This window comes from Aquila chrysaetos, chromosome 7 (genome assembly GCF_900496995.4).
Source record: "Aquila chrysaetos chrysaetos chromosome 7, bAquChr1.4, whole genome shotgun sequence".
Taxonomy (NCBI): domain Eukaryota; kingdom Metazoa; phylum Chordata; class Aves; order Accipitriformes; family Accipitridae; genus Aquila; species Aquila chrysaetos.
The window spans coordinates 30,041,428-30,063,587 of record NC_044010.1 but is presented as its reverse complement, the minus strand read 5'-3'; the positions used below and the strand labels follow the sequence as shown (position 1 = coordinate 30,063,587).

Genomic DNA, 22,160 nt, shown 5'->3' with positions numbered 1-22,160 from the left:
ACTTGTCTTAGGTCTAAATAAGCACAGACTGGTCTCCTGTATCTTCACCTTAGTGAATGCAATTAACCTGATGATCCTTCCACTGTGCACAAAAATGTATGTAAATGCTCTGCCCTACATGTCTGATTTGCCCTTGAAAAATGTTAATGAAATCGCTGCTTGGATAACTGCCCTTTTTGTAAATTAGACAGTCTGCGCAGAGAACTCTCTGAGGTCTTCCAGTTTCGGGCCTGTTCCCTGGGCAGTTGGGTCCCCCCCTGCTGCCAGAAATTAAACCCTGGTTTATTGGAAGATGCCTTTCTTCGCTGTTGTCTTCGGATACAGGCATGGTTTTGGACTTGAGGTTTTCTAGCCCTACCTGAGACAGACCGTCCTCAGCAGGGGCATGTTAATGTCCGTGGGGATTTTTATTGTACAAAGTGGTGGGGAGAGGAACTCTCCACATTCTGTAGTTTGGGCTGGCGGTGCTCGACTGGGTTTTTCATTTATTCTGCCATCATCACATTTCATCATTCAAATTTAAGCACAGCATTCGCATGCTGTATTGCACAGTGTTTCATAGGTAAGTGATGATAACAGGACCTGGCAGAAGATGTCCTCCTGTATAGCTGTTCCTGCTAACCCTTTGTCTGATTCTTTTTTTTTCTCCCCTCTTTCTCCCCAGGTTTTTGGCATATAGTCATAGACTCTGACACGAGAGTAATGGAGTCGCTGAGTGGCAGGTGCTGACAGCTTCTGCAGTCCCACTTAACTGTTCATTTTGGTATCATTTGCAATTCTATACCTCTAAATGCCACAGCTCTCTTGGGGAAGGTTGCGCTGGATACCAGTACTGCCTCGGAAGGTACATGTGTGTCCATATATTTTTCTTTAGGAGTTTGCTATGTTGTATAATGGTTCACGGGAGGGGAAAAAAATGGATAAGCTGCATGCGGTTTATGGTCACACCCGTTTAGCAATACAAAGGAATTTGAACGGCTATCAAGCAGCTACTGATGACATCCCTTCCTCCCTCTCTCCTCCTCTTATTTGAATTGCCTGCAGGGCCTTTTTGGAGTCCATCCCATGCTTTAACATATGCAAGAGCGGCTTACAAAAAAGAAATGGCTGGTTAAAAGGTTTTGATTTGAAAACAATTAAATATGCTGCTGAAGTTTCCAAGAAACTCAAATACTTACTATGGAATTTCAGCCTCTCTCTTGCCCTTTCCAAAAAGCACATTTTAATTACAATAAAATGTATATGTTCACACTTGGTTATTAGTCTTGTACATTTTTCTATGTGGTTTTGTGAGTTCAGTAAAAATCTTTGTTGTTGGCTGGCAGATTTTAGAAAAAGTGTATTTCTGTAGGCTCATTGCTCACTGTGGATTTAATAATTGTTCTGGTTCTCACAGCCTTCAAGCTCTGCTCCAGGAGAAAAATACAGATTTGTCACCAGGGCCTCCCACTAGAATCTAATTTTAAATTTGCAATCTGTTGTCTTGTGAGGTGCTTCAAATTTTGTTGGAAAGTTAATATATTTCAGATTTTCTTCTGGAATCTAACAGCCCAGTTTTTTGCAAGTTTGAGAGTTAGTAACTTAGGTTTAATTGAAATGAGTTATTTTGGTTTTGTAATTATTTTAAGAAATATTTAATATTGGGGGTAAAGGAAGAGAAAGGAAAATGACTTTTCAAAAAAATTTACATTCTTTGAGGGGGCCGTCATCAGCAATCATCCAGAATGTGATTGCCTTTTTGTGGAACCATTTAATCTAAGACTCATCCAGCAAAAACTCAGCAGTTCAGCTAGAGGTCAGTCTGCTCGACTAGGGTAGCTGATGTAGGGAACACTGGTTTTTCCAAAGTTTTCCTGTGAAATTTGTGTTCTCCCTGCTGATATCCTAATGTTGATATCAATCTTAAGTTTTGGGTTAAAAAAACCCCCACAACTCAAAGCCCTGTACTGTCTCTTGATGTGCAAGCTGGCTAAAAGGTGACTTTCCGGGCTCCTTGAAGACTTCCACAATTTTGACATTTTCCCTGCTCTGAACCAGGAAGGAGCAGATCTTCTGGGAGAGAGAGCCCTTTCCCAGAGCAGCTGATAGCTCGATGGTCAGGTCACCTCTTGAGGATGTGGAGGAACAAGTTGCCACCCCTCGTTTGCCTGACTTGGGCTGCAGATATGAATCTTGATCTTCCGCGTCTTCGGCAAGCAACTGAGTCACTGAGCTGGTGCCTCTTCCAGGAGATGTGCCTGTCTCCCTGCATCGGTTTTCAAATCTCTCCCTCTTGGAGTGGAGGAGCCTTTCATCAAAAGCGGTCTATTCCCACGAAAAGTTTGGGTTTTGATGAATCAACATTTTCTGCTGAAAAATTTCCAACTAGTTCTGCTTGCAGTGCATGGTCTGTGTGCTCTAATCTCTGCTACCTTCAGAGAATAATTCAGAACAGATTTCTGACACGTCGCAATCCTTGGTTGAGTGCGACAGACCTGTTTAAAGCATCCAGATGTGTCACACTTGATTTACGTTGTATCCTGGTGGTACCTTGATAGGTCTTTAATGGTCACCTTTGGATTCAGCGGGTGAGCTAACAAGGGGAGCCTTTGTCCTACCAGCATTTGCGTGCAACTCCCACTAACATTACTCATTTTCTTAATTTGATACAGATTTTTTTCATTGAGTGTGCTAAATTCAGTTAAGCTGTAGACAGGCAGCATCTGGCAGTCGTAGCTGGAGCAGTTTAAGATATTTCTGCCCCAGGGTGTCTGCTGCTGCCCCTGGGAGGGGGAGGTTGGGGCTCCCCTCCCCTGCCCAGCGCCTGCTCCTGCTAGCTGAGGGCACCGGCATCTGCTTCAGTGCGAATTCACATGTTTCAGGGCTGCCTTTCCACATCTGCCTGAGCTGGCCTAACAGCTCACTGCTGCCAAAAAATGGGGGAGGTGCCACTCGCTGTCCCCTTTTCCCTGGCTCCCACGTCGCCCTCAGGCCGCCCCCATCCTTGTCCCACTGTGTCCCCAGACAGGCACCCTTGTGCTGCCTTTGGCACGTGCCAGTTCACCTCACTATCTCAGCAAAAATAAACTAATAAAGTCGTCTCTTTTTTCTGGATTTATTTTCTGCTGTTTTAGTGGACTTGGCTGCATGAGCACCTGAATTGGTTCAGGGTAACTGGTGGAAATGCTCAGCCAGGAATGCAGAGAGGAGGCAAAAACAGGGGTGAGAAGGTAGGATGGGGGTCCCTTCCAGGGGGAGCCATCGGTCTCAGGCACCCCACAAATGGTCACCCTCACTCAGCTTGACCCGGCAGGGTTGACTGTCCCCACCTGAGGCAGGCTCAGCCCGTTGTGCCCTGCATCTCCCAGGGGAGATGGCCTCTGCTGGGGGACAGTGACAAACCATGGGGATGGCGCTGTCTTGCATCGCTGCAGCTGGATCAGCTGCACCGTGTCTGCCTGCAGCCCTCTTGCACCCACCACGCAGCATTCATGCAAACCTGCAAAGGAATGCTGGGGAAATCAGTGGGATTAGGGTAAGGCCTCTTCCTGGGTGAAGGAGTGAGGTACGGGCTAATTGCAGGATAGATAGCCGTCTGCGGGGTTTGCAAATGCGTTCTCACCTGAAGCGCCAATCCACGGAATTGAAAAGGGACAGCTCTTTACTTAGAAGTCTGACACTTCTTGCCAGTATCTAGCAGATACTTCTCATTGTGTGAAATCACTCAGTAAACTTTCCTGCTGCCGCCTGCAGAGAAAAGACTTTCCTCCTTCCATGGGAGTGTTTCTAGCAGCGTTATTTCCTCACGGGATGCAGCCTGAGCTGCTGCTCCTTTCCTCGCCAAGTCACTTGTGGTTCTCTTACTTTTTCGCTGGGTGAAATTTTGCCCGGTGTGCACAGAGACTACGTTGAGGTGGTGGCACAGGGCTGCTTTCCGTAGCCACGCTGCCCAGCGTTTTCATCAGCAGGTGTGCCTTGCTGTGTGGTGTGCGGGGGACGCTCCTGCCCTTCGGCAGCTCTGTTTCTGAAGGTAAAGAGCCACTCTTCATCTTTCAGGGTTTCAAGAGGACTTCTAAAACTGCTCTTTCTCCTTAGATAGGTACCAAAGTGATGGCTGCATGGCTGGAGACTGGGCATAAATGGCTGTATGCTCTGATGGGCTTTGCAGCTGGTGGAAATCCTGTCAAAAGAAGGTGCGGTTAGAAAGAAGCTCAGAATCAAAGCAGCTAAAAGCATTACCCTGAGAGGGTTTCTTTTGCAAGATGGGGAGTGTTGAGGTCTGGTTTTAGACATCAGTGTGGAAGACAAAATGCAGATTTTGTGCTTTAAAATGTTTTAGAAGCAAAAGCTAGCTGATGTTTGTTTTTCAGTCCAGTCCATATCAAAGGGCTGTAGCTTTTAAGGGATAATAAACCCTGTCTAGGGATTTATAATGCTGTCATATTTTTTAGATTAAAACCTGCCCTCTCTTCAGTGCATATATTTTTCTAACCGATGCATGATAACCAAGTCTCGTGACAGTCAATGGGAGTTCAGCCATTAGTTTAGTAGACATAGGGTATTTCCTGGTATAGTCTTCACATGCGATTATATTTATTTTAGATACAGAAAAGCCCAGATATTTATGGAGGTGCCTGTTGTGCCAGCACTGAACAGATTTTTAGTCTCAGACACGACCTACTTAACTGGGTAAGAAGAGTAGAGAAGTGCAGTCCTCTGACTGTGGTCAGAAGTATCACTGCAGAAGTTCAGTTCTACCATATGTACCCATGGCAGCCCATGGCTGAAGTGCTGTGCCTGTGTTTAGCATAATCGATTCCTCTCTTTCTATGTAATTTATATAGGGCTAATTCAGTTCTGTGCAGCAGCGATAGCGTGTATTTAAATAGCAAGGGAAAATACAGAATCCCATTCATTCTGCCAGCATCTGGCTCAATACCCGTTGGTGCAGCCTGTTAAAGGAGAGGAAATTGCCCCAAGAAATGAAAAACTCCAGATTATTTTACTGTCAGGGCAGCTTTTTTTTTTTTTTTTTTTTTTTTTCCAGCCAAGACTAATAGAAATACCTCAAAATGAGGAAGTTTTGACTTGGAATTTTTGTTCACGATTTATGGATTATTTATCTAGATAGAATTGTCTTGCATGTAATTCAGGGAATGGCCATGCACTTTAACATTTACTTTTCTTGTTCTTCTTGCTCTTTGGCCAGAAGGAGCCAATACTACTGATAAAATATTTCTGACATTTGTTGAGTGAGATCACAGACCTCAGAGTGTTTTCCAAGGTTGAATCCAGATCATCACTCCCATCTTCTGGATGGGAAACCTGTTTCACAGTGGGATGTGCGCAACTGAATAATGCAGGAGGCTAGGTACAGAGGTGGGGACAGAAACCCAGCCCCTCCGTTCCAGCTCAGTTTTCCCTTTGCTAGATCAAAGCACTTAGGTCTAGCTATCTGCTTTAGAGTGAGTAGGAAGGAAAGGTTATTTTTGTATAGTCTGAGTCATTCATGCTAATCTATTTTTCATAATATGGCTTTCTTGTGTGGGCCTCTCTGTACCTGCTTAATGTTGCACTGTTTTTTTGTTCCAGAAATCAAACCTATCATTAGCTCACTGCTGAACAGTTGAATTTGTACTTTGCTATTTGGTGATTCAGTCCACAGTTCCTAGCAAAAAGAAAGTGAAATCTCAGATAAAGGTGTTGTCGTGGTTTAACCCCAGTCAGCAGCTAAGCACCATGCAGCCGCTCGCTCACTCCGCGCCCCGCCCCCGCACTGGGATGGGGGAGAAAATCGGGAAAAAGAAGCAAAACCCACGGGTTGAGATAAGAACGGTTTAATAGAACAGAAAAGAAGAAACTAATAATGATAATGATAACACTAATAAAATGACAACAGCAATAATGAAAGGATTGGAATGTACAAATGATGCGCAGTGCAATTGCTCACCACCCGCTGCCGATCGACACCCAGCTAGTCCCTGAGCGGCGATCCCCTGCCCCCACTTCCCAGTTCCTATACTGGATGGGACGTCCCATGGTATGGAATACCCTGTTGGCCAGTTTGGGTCAGCTGTCCTGGCTGTGTCCTGTGCCAACTTCTTGTGCCCCTCCAGCTTTCTTGCTGGCTGGGCATGAGAAGCTGAAAAATCCTTGACATTAGTCTAAACACTACTTAGCAACAACTGAAAACATCAGTGTTATCAACATTCTTCTCATACTGAACTCAAAACATAGCACCGTACCAGCTACTAGGAAGACAGTTAACTCTGTCCCAGCTGAAGCTAGGACAGGTGTATATCCATCTACTTTTTGGCATCTTGTTACATGCAGATAAACAATAGCTGTTGATTTTTTGAGTTTGTAGGGTTGTAAGCTAATGCTAAGAGTCAAGTGAACGTGTGCAGAGCTGAGATTGCCAGTGCACTTTGGTGGTAAACTGGCTCCACTTCACATCAAGCTTCAAGGTTCAGTCCTTCCCTCTTCTGCACTCTTCATTTGCACCAGCATGGCTATCGTCAGGCTTTTTCCTATGTACTGATTTAACTGAGTCGCATTTATAAGATTGCTGGTACGATCGCTGGCTCTCTTAATTAATTCTGTGGTATTAGTTGCCACTGTTAAAGCATGTCCTGTGAGACCCTGTGGAAGCTGTGGTGTAGGTTTTGGGACAGGTTCATTAAAAACAAAAAGCTCTTTTGGGTGTACTGGGGCATCCGTGTGTCTTCTTGCCTGCGTGTTTGGTTGCCACCTGTAACAGTCCCCGCTCTCTCCCCTTGCAGACTGTGACGCCATGGGAAACGCGGAGAGCCAGAGCGTGGAGCACGCCTTCTACGGAGACAAGCACACCAGCCTGGGCCGCAAGCACACTTCCCGCTCACTCCGCCTCTCCAATAAAGCCTCTCGCCGGACGCGGCATGCTTCTTCTGGAAAAATTATCCACCGTAACTCGGAAGTGAGCACCCGCTCCAGCAGCACCCCCAGCATCCCCCAGTCCCTGGCGGAGAACGGCCTGGAGCCCTTCGCCCAGGAGGCCAACCTAGAGGACTTTGGAAGCCCCATCTGGGTGGACCGTGTGGACATGGGCCTGCGGCCTGTTTCCTACCACACTGACTCCTCCGTCACCCCCAGCGTGGACAGCAGCACCGTCCTCACCGCCGCCTCCGTCCAGAGCATGCCCGACTCGGAGGAGAGCAGGCTCTACGGGGACGAGCCGCCGTTCTTGGCGGAGAGCGACGGGAGGTCACATCGATACACGGCCAACGGGACAAACTTCATGGAGACGGCCAGCTTTAAGAAGAAGCGCTCCAAATCGGCTGACATCTGGCGCGAAGACAGCTTGGAGTTTTCGCTTTCGGACCTCAGCCAGGAGCATTTAACAAGCAATGAGGAAATCTTAGGCTTGGCCGAGGAGAAGGATGCCGAGGCCGCCCGGGGGACAGAGGCCAGTGGCAGCCCCCAGCCACTGGTCGCCTGCCAGCGCTCCAACTCTATGAGTGACTTGTATTCCCCCAAAACTCCGAATGCTACAGTCAATGGAGGCCCGCGAAATGCCTTTGGAGGGTACTGCCGGAATTTAGTGTCCGACATCCCGGATATTGGGAGCCATAAGTTGGCATCGGTTACTGCTGAGGATGCACCTTCCTACAATAATTACAATACACTGCCCTGTAGGAAATCCCACTGCCTTTCCGAAGGGGCCACCAACCCACAAATTAGCCATAGTAACAGCATGCAAGGCAGAAGGGCAAAAACTACTCAGGTAAGGCAGCTTTCTTCTATGTAAAATGGAAGCGTGTGGCATTTGCTAAGCTGTGTCTGTAGATAAAGGTATTCCAGGTTCTTCCAGGCTCTGTTTTCCTTCAACACCCCCTTTCCAAGAAGAGGGCTGTACCCAGGAGAGAGCTGAACTAACTGGTCTCTGGAGCTGGCTTGATCCCATCTCTGCTCCCTTCCTTATCTGCAACTCTGTTTGGGCCTTTTCCACTCTTCACTGCTTCTGGAAAAGATAAATCTGCATTTGCCAGCTAAAGAGTTTCCTGTGTGTTTCGCAGTGCTGACGGTGCCTTTTTTTCCAGGGTAGCTGCCAAAACCGATCACTCCACTCGAGGAGCTCATGCATGCTGGTTGTGTCTCCCCTCTCTGCCCTCCCTGCCCCATTGCCCTCCCGTGCCTGCACACATGCAAGCACTACTCGGCCTTTGTGGCTGGAAGCAAAGAAGAAACCTGCGAGTATTTCACGTCCCCTCCACTGTAAACACTCGCTGGACTGAAATTTTACCCTTCTAATTAGCTGAGGTTCACATCTGTGCAAAACATTACCCAGAAAGAGTGCTGTCCCCTCGCAGGAGACTGCCAGCCCTGCAAGTTGCGGCACTCACCCGCTGTAAACTGAAAAATGATGGGGGATGTAGACGTATGGAGAAGATGCTGCTTCTCCTAGCCAAGAGGACATCATTCCTTTCAACATTCCCAGACAGCACAGAGCCAAGATGAGCTTTTCTATCTGGTGCCCCTCCTGTGCTCCAAACACGAGTCCTGGTGACCTTTGCTTTGACTGCTGCTGTTGGGTCTTTATTATGTTTTGCTCTGCCTTTCTTGGCTGTGTTCTGCCTGATTGAGTTACACAGCACTGGCTTGCACTGCAAACAGCAATTCTGCTTACAGTTAAGTGGCAGACTACTCATATAGCAGGGGAAAAAGGAGTTACAAATCTGCTCACCTGTACAAGCCCCGTGTGGCATACACATTGCGTGCATACTGCACTCATTTTAAGTTCATTCGTCTGGCTTGCTGGACCTTCTCAGAGCAGTGGTCTAGCCGTCTAATGGAAGATGTTGTCTGTGGCGTTTTTTACACGCACTATTTTCTGGCTGTGGGCACCAGCTCAGAAACATGGCCGGGGGACACAGAACAGCCTGACGGCGCAGGTCAGAGCTGTGCACCAGATCGCACGCTTCAGCAGCTCCCCTGATTTCATTGCGTGGTTTCTCCTACATATGCCATGCAGTGTACACACGCTGCGCCATGTGACCCAGAAAAAGAAAAAAGCAGCACATTGCATCAAGGTCGGAGGCCGGCAGGCTCACCTCCTGCTGCTGGGCTGAGCTGTTGGCAGGACACCAGCATTTAGAGATACCAGGCTGGGCAGCGTAAGTCAGGCAGGTTGCAGCATGCCGCAGAGGAGGTGTGGGGCTGCAGAGGTGCAGAGGGCTGTTGGAGAGCTAGAGGAGCGTGTGCCCCCCATGTCGGCTGGCACTGACTTGTGAGAGCTGATGGGAAGGGGTTGCTGAGTGACTTACCGGCTGTGCTTGATCTTTGGAGATACGTTGCTTCTAAATATAAAAATGACATGCTAAAACAGATGCTGCAGAGTCCCACAACAGCAGCTTTGTACTTCAAAATCAGCTCTTTATTTTCGAAGGTATTTTTACGGTGTGAGCGCAAAAACCCTTTGGTGCTCCATCAAGACAGTGCAGGATAGAAAGCAAGAGAACAACAAGCGAAAAAAAGGATGTTATTTGGCAGCCTTGAACATAACAGCTTTCATGGAGATTGTTAGGTGCCGCTGCTGCCTCTAGCCCTCTTTCAAGTGTATTTAAGAGAGAACAGTGTCGCTGGTGAACAGCAAAGCATTTGTTTTTCTTCTTGGAACCTATCTTGGCATTAAGAAGATTCCTCTAAGGCACTTCGTGAAAGTCACAAATTTGCGTAGCATTTTGTGAGGCCTCAGCCATATCCAGGGAAATCACTTTGTGGGGCTGGTTTCACTAGATGTATCTCCTGAGCTTGGAGATGGTGGCTATAAGGAGTCTCAGCAGTGATTATTACCACATATAAATTCAACAAAATTAAAGCTTTGGAAAGTTCAAAATTCCTTCCAAGTCTTTAATCCTAGCAGCATACAGTAAGATACTTGCCAGCAATGAAGTCATGTTAGCCCAAGCCTACCTTTAGCAGGCTTAGGGAAATCACTATCATTATGTGTTTGATAGAGTGAAAAGGAAGTCCAAATTTGCACACAAAGTAAAAGGACTAGTTCCTTGGTGAACCTGATTAGGTGGCTTTGAATGGGATGAGAGGACAGAAGCTACCAACCTCTCTCTGTACCAGGTCCCCAGTCTGACAGTATCTCAGCACTTTGCTCATCTTTGCTCAACACCCCTGGTGTGAAGTAGAGCGTGATGGTTACCCTACCTGAGATGGTGGAAGCTGAGGTGTAGAGCTGATGGCCTTAACTGCTTTGCTGTTAATGTGCTCCTTGGCACTGCGTTGGTCTGTGCCAGCTGGTTTGGGCACGGTTTGGGAAATTTTGTTTCTCTCTGCCCTTCCCAGTCTTTCAACACTTTCTCAATGGGCTTCACACTCTTCATTACCATCTTGAGCATTGCCCCAGAGCCTGCCATATGTGTCCTCATGCTGTAAAACATTTCATGCTATAAAAACAATTTAGTGGACTGAGGCAAAACTTTCATGTTTTTTCCAGCCTTTTGAACTGCCTCCCCCCACAAAGTAACTCCCTCCCAATCCCACAAAGTAATAGTTATGTCTTAGGACCACAGGGGCACCACACAAAGGTGACCCAGGGCCAAGTGTAATATGGTGTTGGACGCAGTTTTCCCTCTTGGCCTCCAGGCCAATGACCTGTCAATGCACCTGTGTTATTTAACAGGGTAGCTCCTTTGTTCAAAGTCACCTAACTGAGCCTCATAGCCAGGAGTGAGGTTTCTGCCCAGATCACCATTGCCCATCCTCACAAGAATTTGGGTTTGTATTTGCCATTGGGTTTTTTTCAGTTTTTGGAAAGTTGTAGCTGGGATATTTGCATGGTTTTTTAGTCTGACCTGCCCTAGTGCTAGAAGTACTGGAAGGTCCTGATGGTCACTTGTAGGTATCTTTTGACTAGTCTAGTTCCTAAAGAAGTCCCTGAAAGCAGAAGACACCAAGCGCAGGGTAAGTCTGAGACCACAGCAATGGGCTTGTGCCCTTGTGTTTGATTCCTGAATCTATCCGCTGTTACATGCATGTTCAACTCCATGCATGTACATCATCATATTTTCTGTATGGGCTAAATTTATTAGAAGTTGTCAGTAGCTGTAATTTTTGTGATGTGCTGACCACTGCTACTGGAAAAATGCATCCTTTAATGTGTCACAGAAAGGAGGTGCCAGAATCACAGCCGTGCATGTTCTGTTATAATGCCTTATCCATGGGTTCTTTACAAGTATGTGGTTTACGTTAAAGAAAAAAAAGAAAAAGAAAAAGAAAATCTCTCCCTTCCAAATTTAAACCTTAAATTGAACTGTGGGAGTCACTTTCCACTAATTGAGAAGGAGAGCTTTTTAATACTGGAGAGACAATTATATTCAATATGCACAAGCGATTAATATTCACAGGGTGGCTTTGGGGCACCCACGCAGCAGTTCTGTTTTTCGTAACATTTTAACATTAAGGGTTCAGATCTGCTGAAGCGAGACTTCCCAGAGAACTCTGCTGGGATCATGTTTGGCTTTTGGTGCTGATGTGATGTAGGTGGAAAAAGCTTAATTGGCTGACATTTTCACCCATTTTTGCTTGAAGGGAGACAAGATCCGGATGGATACAGCTTGTTCTGACTGTGGGCTGTGAGATCTCCAGGATCCTACAACCTGCTTGTTGGGATCCAGATTTTGTGAAATGGCTAAACACCTACCTGCAGGAGACTCCCTACTCCTCTTCCTGGTGGATGTTCAGAGACAAATGTAACCCCATGCTCCGCTGCTGCTATGAGCCCTAATTGAAGTTTCGGGAGGGGAATTAGGGAATGGAAACCTTGAGACAGGGTTTTGTGCCACTTCCAAGCCCATTGTGCCACCTCTTTATTCCATGTTCCACCTCTGTGGATAATTTCTGACTGCTCTTGTCTTTAGACCATGAAACGGGGGATAGAGCCTCGCGTAGGGCAGGAATGTGTTTTGACATTTCAAACTCCACTACAAGGGCAGTCAGGTGAAGACATCCAGCACATACAGAAGAAGTTCTGGTCACGTGGCAAAACCCTCTTGCCAGGCCATGGTGCCAGCAGCGTGTCTGTTCATGGGTGTCTGCTGCAGATTGCCATGAGCGAGCTCTACCTGATGCTGGCTCTGGCCCTGCAGGTCCCGCTCCTCCACCTCCGTTTTTTGTGATGGTCGAGGTCATGATGGCAGTGGCCATCAAAGCCAGAGACCTCCATAGGCTTCCAGTGCTGGTATTTGCTTTGTGGGGGAAGACATTAGGTGTAGTTCCTAGTAGGTGTGAAGCTATGATTGGACTGTCTTTTCTAGGGGAGTGATGGTGTTTTACAAGCAGTATTTAGAGCACGGCGTGGCTCCTGTGTGCATTAAAATCCAAGGAAACACGGTGGCCAAAGCATTTCTGCATGGTCAGCCACTCACATACGAGAAGGGTGGCTCATTCCTCTCTGAGCTTTATAGCCCGATTTGTGATTTCCGGCAGAAAACTCAATTCCAGTGTTAGCATTACAATGGTGCAGTCCAGGTTTTTAACATAACTTTTGAGAAGGAGCAGCAAGAAGATGTCCCTCAAGTCTGCAGGGAAAGCAAAGGTTTTTTACTGTGTCCAGTCCAGTGTTTGTTGTGAAACTGAGCAGGGGGAGAGTGAACAAACTTCCTGCCTGCCTGACTTGGAAACCGCGCTGCCTTCAGCGCCAGCCCCAGAGTATGTCCTTGGCACGTTAAATCCCCAGAGTATGTCCTTGGCACGTTAAATCCCCTTTTGTCCGACTTTCAAGTTTATTACTATTTTTAGGCATCTGTAGGTAGCCTGAAGGAATTTGGGATCTCTAGCCTTAAAAAAAAAAAAATCCTATATAAAAAAATTTTGCAGAATATGCAGGAGATGAAACCAAGGTTTTTGTGGGAATTAGAACAGGATGTACAGAGAAACCAGTCTAAAATTAGAATATCTTTCCAGTCGATATTATTTTTTTACCATCTCAGGGAATTTTATAACAGGTTATAGTGTTTCATTATGCTCTGTAGGATGGCTAAACTCCAGAGAGCTGATACTTGTTTTTACGTTGTGTAAAACTTTTTCACAAATGGTTTTGTGGCATAGAGGATATAACCTCAAAATGTAAAAGGACCACACTGGGTCAGTCACATGAAGGCACCGTCCAGCCCAGTACCTTGTTCCCCAAATACCAAGCGCTCAGGAAAGGAAAGAAAGAATCTGGGATAGTATGGGGTGAACTTTCCTTTAGGGCATTCTTCCCGATGCCAGAAGATTAGCGATTTGAGTGTTCCTGAGTGAGGAACGCATCCAAGACTGTCGGGTTGACCTGCCCCTGTGAATTCTCTTTTCTGAAATAATTTTATGCTTCTGGCTTCAACTGCATCCTGTTCAGTCTCTGCATAACACTTGTGACCTTACAGTGTGCTCTTATAGCCCTCCTTGGTCATCGATTTTCCAGGCAGAGTATCTTCAGCAGCTGAAGCTCTGCTCCTATTAAAGTAATTCTGTACATCTCAGTCTGTAGTCTGGAAAACATAGCTATTTTCAACCTAAGTATGATTCTTAATCAGATTGACCCAGACTTTTAATCTTAGTTGTTTGAATTCAGATGGAATCGAGGAAAGAAGTAAAGACAAATTATAATTAAATTATAATTAATCACACATAGTTTAGTGAGTGCCTAAAAGTAAGATGTTACTGGTTTTCAGCGGTAGTGTGCATCTCACTGATCTGAGCCCCTGTTCATGCAGTTCCATAGTGCCTTTCCGATGGAGGTTGTTCCCAAGGTCTCGGATATAGCCTGAGCTGTGCCTCGAATCTCCAAAAGCTGGAGGTCAGATGGTTTGGCTTGGGTGACTCAAGGGGCTAAATCCTACCAAAGAGCACTGGTCAGCCGGTCACTTTGCTGAGTCTCCAGGCAAATAACCTTATTAAAACCAAACATCTCTGTTTTCAGCTACTAGCCACAGGGCTCCAAGTTAAAGGAAGGGGTGGAAATGGGCTTGGGGAGGAAGGGGTAACCACTCATTTTGGTGGCAGCCCAAGCTTGCACCAGTGTAAACTGTTTGTGAATCCGCATCTTGGGTTGTGCTGGCTGCCGGTGTGGCTGCTCTCAGTGGGTCTGAATGACCAGACCCATTTAATGGCTATATCAAATGAGCTGTTTATAGCCTGGCTAACTAGAAGTGGATTCAGCATGAGCCTGGAGGAAAGCTTGAATGGAGGGCTTCAGACCCAAACTCAGAGGTCTTCCCTGCTCTGTCACCAGGCTGCCCTTCCCAGATGGATGAGATTAGATCAGGTATTGCCTATTCAGGATATTTTAAAGCAAATAGCAGTCACTCCCTTCAGAGCACACAGCTCTGCCCCAGTATTGTCAGGGAAAGGAGTATGTGGAAATGAGTGTTTTGGTCTTCCCTGGCAAATATTTTGATACTCTTTTGAAGATCTTAATTTGTTTTTCTTCCTTCGCTTTTGGTCTGAAGCCAATGGAAAGCAAATCAGCAGTCCTGCTATCTGATCTAGTTCCATTCAGGCATGTTTTCTTTAAACAGTAGGACTTTGTCATTTATACATCTGAAGTGCTTGTACCATTGGCAATAATTGTATTCTCTGTAAAGCTATATACACTGCATGTTTTTAGTTTCAAGTACTTTCCACTTAAAAATCACAGACAGGTTGCCCCAGCTGCTTGTTTGCTGGGCTGTGCTTACTTAGATGGATGCAATTTGCAGTAGTGATCCTTTCCAGTGAAGTGCTCTATTGAAATGTTTCTTTTCAGAGAGCTTCAGCATGTGATCCTGTGACTAGTCATCACCCCAGATGGCAGACATTTCCCTGTTCCCTTAAGTTAGGTGATTGTTCGGGTGAACACCTCCTAGATGATATGTTTTGATTTCGAGCTGCTGTTCTAGCAGCTTTCCCCCTTCCTCACTTCTACCTGCTCTGTTACATTTCTCAGGGAGAATTGCCTCTTCTTGGCACCAGGCGAACAAAAAGTAACCTAACCCTGTATTTTACTTTGAGAATTTTGGTTAGGCGTGTTGCCATTTGTTTAACTCAAGCCCAGTTACGCTGCTAGTGTTAGCTCAATCCCTCTAGAAACTTTCTTCAGCTGGGTGGTCCATTGGGATGAAAGCAACGTAAGTTTTGGGGGGTCCTCAGCATATCATTTGGGAACAGAGGGATTAAACACTGCAGAGCTTAACAGCTGAGACTTCCTCCCACTGCTGAGGATGGAAAGCGGGTGTCCACCCCAGATCTGCGCAGGTATTGGAAGCTGTGTGCAGGGACCACACTGCAAGAGGCTTTACTGGATTATGGATTGATTCTCGTTCATGTTATTATATACTTTAGCACCCCTTAAAAGTCAGCGCTAAAGCCAGGGAAGAGCTGGTGTGCTCAGATCCCATAGTAGTGCTTCATGCTGTTTCCTTTGTGTGTTCTCTCAGAGGCTTGGATTTCTCTCATGTTATTAAAAAGCAAAATCAAAACATCCTTCCCCTTCTCTTTACCCAATACTTTAGCTCTGAGGGATGCAAAAACTAACTTTCTGAACATGAACAGATCACAAACTGATGCCACAACTGTCCTGAGTCAGTGAAGAGCTCCGCACAGTACCTTGGACAGAAGGGTAAAGCTGTCCCTGCAGCTTTATGGGGGACAGTTTAATTTTCAACATTTTCTATCTCACAGCTGGTAAGTCCTCCAGGATTGTACTTTCCTGACTGCTGCAGGAGTCCCTGTGGGTCCATAATTTGTCTTTAAGGCATCTAAGTCAGGTGAGAAAACCAGGCTCCTTGGGGAATCATGGTGGTCTACAGAGAAGATCTTTCTGGAAGGGCCCACATATTAGCTGGAAAATGTCTGGGGAATCAGTGAACCAAAAATGTTCCCAGCCCCTGTGTTAGAGGCACCAAGCTAACGTGATAGCTTAACATGGAGCAAAGGAGCCAAGTGTAATACTGAGGTAACAGCCGTATATATCAGGCAGAGTTGCCTGCAAAGGAAATGGGGTTGATGGATGCTTGATACATTGGTGTTTGCTAACTGCCTGACCCACAGGAGCAAAGTGGATGCACATCTCCTTCCCATATTCAAGTATCTTCTGGGTGCCTGGCACCCAGTACCTTGTCTGGTTTTCCAAGGTGCCAAATTACACTGTACAGCATTCACCAAGACAAGTTCACAAAGGAATCCTGGAACCAAAATCCATTGAAATCCATGCCTTAAGACTTTCCCAGGGATTATTGCCCAGAAACCTGTGACTGTGATTCATCCTTTCATAATGAGAGTGAAGCTTACTGCTAGGAGAAATATCTAGAGGTCTGGGCTAGTACCTTTTTTGTCGGGAGTAAATTTGATTTCAGAGAACCTTGGCCAAAACCTGCTTGCTTATTAAACCACTCTGAGCAGCTTTAATAACACATATAAGGATTTGTTGTTTTTTTTTTAATTTTGATTCTTTCAGACATCTGAAGAACTGTTGCACCAGTACGGTGAGTGCACAGAAGTAGGAACCAATGCTGCTTGTACATACCAGTATCTGATCTCTTTGAATTCCCAAAGGTAACAAACCCAGCATCTCAGTCTGGTATCCACATACAAATTGCGGTTGGCTTGTAACTGTACCTCACTCAACTTGGGAGCCCTCCTAGGAGGTGTAAACAAGACCCAACCAATCCAACAGAAAACTGCAGTTGGCCTGTGTTGATTTGTGGCTGTCAGTTTAGTTCTCCAAAGCCTGCTGTCAATCTGGTGCATCCTTGCTCCTTCACGTATAATACTGTCCTGTTGTACACAGGCCTGTAGGTATCTTTAAAACCTTCTTTCATATCAACTCCCAGCATCTGGTTGAGGGGCTTTGTTCCTTGCTGCGGTAGCAGATCTCCTTCATGTCATTATTATAATCCCTCTGACTTTACAGTGAGTTATGTGGACACGATTCAGTATGATTGTTAACAGTCTTCAGGACTGTATTCCTCCCAGAGAGAACGAGCTATGGAGTTCCTTTTGCGTTTCTTCACTGCAGCTTTAAAACCATTTCTCCCGCTCAGGTTTCAGTTGCAATTTATGATTTATCTTTGCTTCTTGGAATGTTTTGACTCTTTTTCAGACAGATAAGTCTTCTAATGCATTCATTACCAGGTGTTCACGTTACTCTGGAGAAAGGTTTGTATTTTGATTTGGAGCAAGTCATACCTTAACAGACCACCTTGACCATCAAATGATGGCGAAAGTCAGTACTGAAAAGAGAGGAAAAACTTATCAGGCCAATCTGTTTCAACATAGGAGCTTCAAAGAGACACCAGGCACATAAAAGCATGCAAACCATCAGGCTGCTTACCCATGTATTTTAAATGTATTCTGTGGTGCTTGCCTAACTAGCAACCAGACAGGTTATGTGCAATTTCAGGCTGTTGCTGAATGTGAACACCTTATTGTTCTGTTGCTAAACAGGACGGGGAACAGAGGATATGCATTCTCTTGGAGGGAGCCCCTTCCAAGAAAAAAACCCACTCGGTTGCCTTTTACTAATGAGTACTTTTAATCTAATGGTTAATTTAGAAAGAAGTATTAACCACATAAGGAACTGTTTATATTAGGGAAGGAAGAGTTTTCCTACTAAATCAGACCCATGTGTCTAAAGTGCCCATGAATCACTGCTGTCAGTCAAGCAGGAACAATTGATTCACCACGCCATTTCAATAGTGTCTGTAACAGGGCTGTTGGTGGGAAGTTTGGTAAGTGCATCGTTATTGCAAGTGCTCTGAATGTGTTCAGTCATGAGCTGCAGAGTTGGGCAAGGCTTATCCCATCCAGTGGTCTTTTGCTAGCAGAGGCCAGTACCAAATATGTTCAACAAGGGGACAAAGATACTTGGAACCTGCCCCAAAACTTCTTGCCTTATTTTTGCTAGCTGAAGGTAGACCTTTTTTCTGAAGCAAAAGGTTTTTTTCTGTATATCTCCTAAATCTAGCAAGAATTTTTTAACAAATGTGGCTGTAGGGGACATATAGAGGTATGAGTATCATGTAAGTATGCAAAAGCTACTGCACCAAGTACATTAGCTTGATGTAGCTTGCATTACAGCTTTATTCCCCACTGGCTTGCTTCTCATGAAAGCCAGTGTTCATGTGAGGAAAAAACATGTATTTAAGTGGGTTGCTAATACTTTCACTAATATTTTACCCAATTGGTTCATCAGTTAAATTGTTCTCTGCATTTGATGGGGCTGTGATAATTCCACTTCATTACACTTGAATGCTATTAGGGCTGTTACAGCCGTCCTGGCACGTGGCCTGCTTGCTGGGCCTCGCTGTGTTCTTGTCGGTAACAACAGCACTATTCAGTCCGTCCCTGGTTTCTCATTCTGTGGCATATCTCTCTGGCATCGGACATTCCACCTTTCCCTCCTCTTTCCCTCCATTACTGTCTGCTGAACCTCCTTTCATAAACCCCGGGCATTTACAACCGATACGGTAGCACTGCCAGTGTAAGAAATGGTGCCGCTCCTCCGCCATCTTCAGCAGCAGCAGGGATCCCAGATCCTGGTGGAAGCTGTGCTACTACTTACCACCTCCCCATCAAGGCACACAGTGCAGCACAGTCTCTGGAGCCTGTTTAGTTCCCTTCTTCAGCCAGTGGTCTTTAGGCAACTTTCTCCCTGCTTTTCCACAGAGCAATCTTAAATCGAAGGGACAAAGCCCCCTCTTTATTCAGTTTGTTGTCTCTATGGACTAAGACCTGTTGTGTTTGCAAAATGCCAAGAACTGCTATTCCCACGACTTCCCCCATCCCTCTGTCTTGGACGAAATACGCTTTCTTTTCTTTGCTACATGCTTTCTACTTGGTGTGACCAATTTAATGATTTCCACCTCCCTCTTGCTTTGCCCTCTTGTCCTCCCAGGCCCAAAGCTAGGTAAACACCAGTGGGAAGGCTAAGCGGGACAGCACAGATTTTAGTTCCAGTCTTGCATTTGGTTCCTGGGATCGTCTCTCCGGGCAAAAATATTCCTCTGTGTGGAGGCAGCTGTTTGCCAGCCTGAAAATACAAACCACAAGATCTCTGGTGAGGTGCAAAATATCGGTGCAGTGTCCTGAATCTTACACAGAGCTGAATGAAACTTTTGGGGGTTTTAACCAGTGAAATAAAACAGAGCCCCTTGATGATAGCAATTACAAGTCCAGAGTAATGTGCTGGTGATTTGTTATAATGTCTGTATAATGTCCAAAACTGTGGGCTTCAGAAACGTGCATTCTGCAGTCTTCAGCTGTCTCCCAGCTCCTCTGATGTGCCTGGCCATCGGCATCCTGGTGGAGAGCTGCAGGGATGCTGGGCAGGAGTCAGAGGGGTAAAGGCTGAGCCGTGTCTGCAGTTCACTCTTGGCCTCAAGAGTCTTTGGTTGGGAACTCCTTCTGCCGAGGAGTGAAATGCCTGTTTCATTAGCAAGCCTCTGTGGCGTATCGCGTCAGGGACTTGGGATGGTAATAAGTCTTCCTCGGAAGAGAGAGACGTTGCTGTTGCCCGTGGGGCTCTTTGAGAACCTGAGCAGGAAACGTGAGTAATTTTTAAATAGCTCTCATCAGGGTTACACAATGTTTGCTTTGCTTCTGGGCAGTAGCCTGTGGTGGCCGTGCCAGTAGGTACTTTGAAGCTGGACACCAAAGCTAGGGGCCCGTGTATCCACATTGATCTCATCAGCGAACAGCCATGCTGCTCACAGTGTGACCTGGGATGTTTAACTTTCAGCATCCTCGTTTGAAAATTTGCAGGAGTATTTCTGTGCCCCCAGTGATGTGTTCATCAAACCCTGCTATGGTTTGTTGCTTGGCTTGGGAGTGTTACTGCTTCGGCCTCGGCACATTTCTACAGAAGCACTATACTAAACCTCTGTACTTTCTGCTGAACTCTTAATTGAATGCCCTTTAGTGTGTGGATTATAGCACTGTGAGACAGCCAGAGCAGATGCCGGCTGCTTCTTGAGAGCTTTTGATACCCTCCGATGAGAACGAGCTGACATTGCAGCAGGAGCTCAGAAGTCAGAGACCTGTGCAATGAATGCTCTTAACCCTACTAACCCCGAGACTGATCTTCTCATACAACAGACTTCCGAAAGTGCTAAACTCACTCAATGCCACATTTCATAATCCATGAGCGTGAACAATATTAGCAGGCTGTAGGTTTTGAACAGTTCTGACCTTTGTATGCTCAGACCCTCCTCCTACCAAAGGGCTTGCATCAGTTGGCAAGAAGTCTTTGATAGGGGATATTTAAGAGAGGAAGAGGGAGTGCAGGGAGCAGAGGGAGATTAGGGACAGGGCTGCAGCATTATGCTGAAAAGATCTTTTGACCCATCCAGCCTATCACTTGCATTGTGGTAAAGATTATAAAGAAATTTGCAAAATGTGTTACAATTTAAGCTCATGAGCATATATAACATTCACTCCGAGTTTTCCATCCTTTAATTTTTTTATAAATAATAAGCTGTTATGCCCATGTTATCAGTTAGTGAGTATAATCCCCATTTACGGACAGGGAAACTGAGGCCATTAATGCTGTGTCTCACTGAGGTTACACAACAAGAAGGCTGTGTCACACTGGGCACAAGGAACCTTGAGAGCCTGCACTGCAGCGCTGTGCTTGAACATCTCTAGGTGCACTTCTGTTTTTGAAAAAATACTCCATCTGCTAAAAAGCACCAAGAAAGTTTTGTGCATACACTGGCTGGCAAAATTACAAATCCTATCTCCCTCAAGTTGGTGGTCTGTTTTAGTAGCTCTTTATTTTTTTAAACTGACTAATTCTAGTTAAAGCATGAGATATGCTTCCTAAAAGTTACATCAGCTAAAATTTTGGAATTGACTCTACACTTTTTGTATTGCATGGCTAAAATAATTATGAGACAGATTGTATATTTATTAAATCATTAACCTAAAATAAAGATCTCAAAATCTCAAATAATTTCTGTTGCCACCATTACATAATGTTCATTGCAGAATGCAGATTTGTTTATGCTCTACGAGTGACACACTTCTTCCCTTTAAAAAAATTATGGAGGAAGAAGGCCCTAGAAGACAAATGCAAACCCCAGTCATCCTATGGGAATAACTATCCCAGTGAACACAGGGGATCCAGTTCAGTTCTTTGGTGCTCTGGTTTTATGCCAATGTAGCTTATGTTGGCAGAGAGGCAGTGCCTTGGGAGTGTGAGCGTCAAGCGGCCGTGCCAGTCCTGGCTCCCTGATGCATGGGGTCTCAGATGGAGCACTGTGATCAGAAGTTGCACCATCCAGCTTTTCATGATGGAGTGCAAAAACTTGCTTGCGGCAGTGTTTTGTAAACACCGGTTTCTGAGCAGCACCAGTTCTCCTCTCCAGATATTCCTCCTTGTGCTGCAAGAGATGGGAAGATAATTGGCTTCCAAAAAACAAGTGAATTGGAACAGCAGAAAAAACCACATGGTTGTGAAAATTGCTCTGTACGGGTAGATGACTGCACTTACAGGAAGCCCTGCTCAGCTCATTCGCATGCAGTGGGAGTAGAGGAATATTGTCCTGTCCAGAACAGCTTGTCTATCACTATGTGCTGCATTAAACAACCAAACTGACTAGCATAACTGTGCTTATTGCGTGGGGAAGGAAGTGCTTGTTCTTCCAACTGGACTCCCAAGTCTCCCTCGAGAGGTAGCTTTTATAAAGAACGAGCCCATCCGTTACAAATTAATGCCTTAAAAGTTAGTCAAATTCAGCAACACCCGTCCCCTCCCCCTAAGGTTTCCTCATCCAGCTCTTGCTCCACCAGAGGAAGGTTTCAAACAGAGCTCAGTGGAGGGTTTCTCGGTTTCCGCAGAGCTGCTCTTGGATGCATAGAAAACTCGTGCTTTAACCAACACCTAGAAGCTTGTTTTCTCCCAAAATAAACACTGCATTCTGCCACCTTTTTTCATTTTTTTAAAAACTTGTAAATCAAGCACCAGCTGCTCTTGCAGGAGAGGTAGAGGCTGAAATTCCTGTTGTTTTGGCCGTATTTCTCACCTCTTTGCATTGTCTTCCCTGGCTCCCTCTTCTCTCGAGTATCTAACATAAGATACTTCTCTCCACTTACAGGTCTTAGCCTTTATTTGTCCTCCTTCAAAAACTGCCACAGATGCCTCTGAGTGCTGAGATTGTAGTGGTTAGCCCCGT

At 45.7% G+C, this 22,160-nt stretch overlaps 1 protein-coding gene across 7 annotated transcripts in view; it reads left to right on the top strand.

Annotated features, from left to right (window-relative positions):
• The window catches only part of TIAM1 (TIAM Rac1 associated GEF 1), a 194,023-nt gene that overhangs the window by 103,237 nt on the left and 68,626 nt on the right, over positions 1 to 22,160 (top strand). For 6 of the 7 annotated variants that reach the window (XM_030020109.2, XM_041124807.1, XM_030020111.1 and 3 more), the window contains one exon: positions 6,762 to 7,741. In XM_030020109.2, the coding sequence (XP_029875969.1) occupies positions 6,773 to 7,741 (969 nt within the window). In that variant the 5' untranslated portion in view covers positions 6,762 to 6,772. Of the gene's footprint in view, positions 1 to 664; positions 845 to 6,761; positions 7,742 to 22,160 lie in introns of all 7 variants that reach the window. The other variant, XM_030020107.2, reaches the window with a different exon arrangement.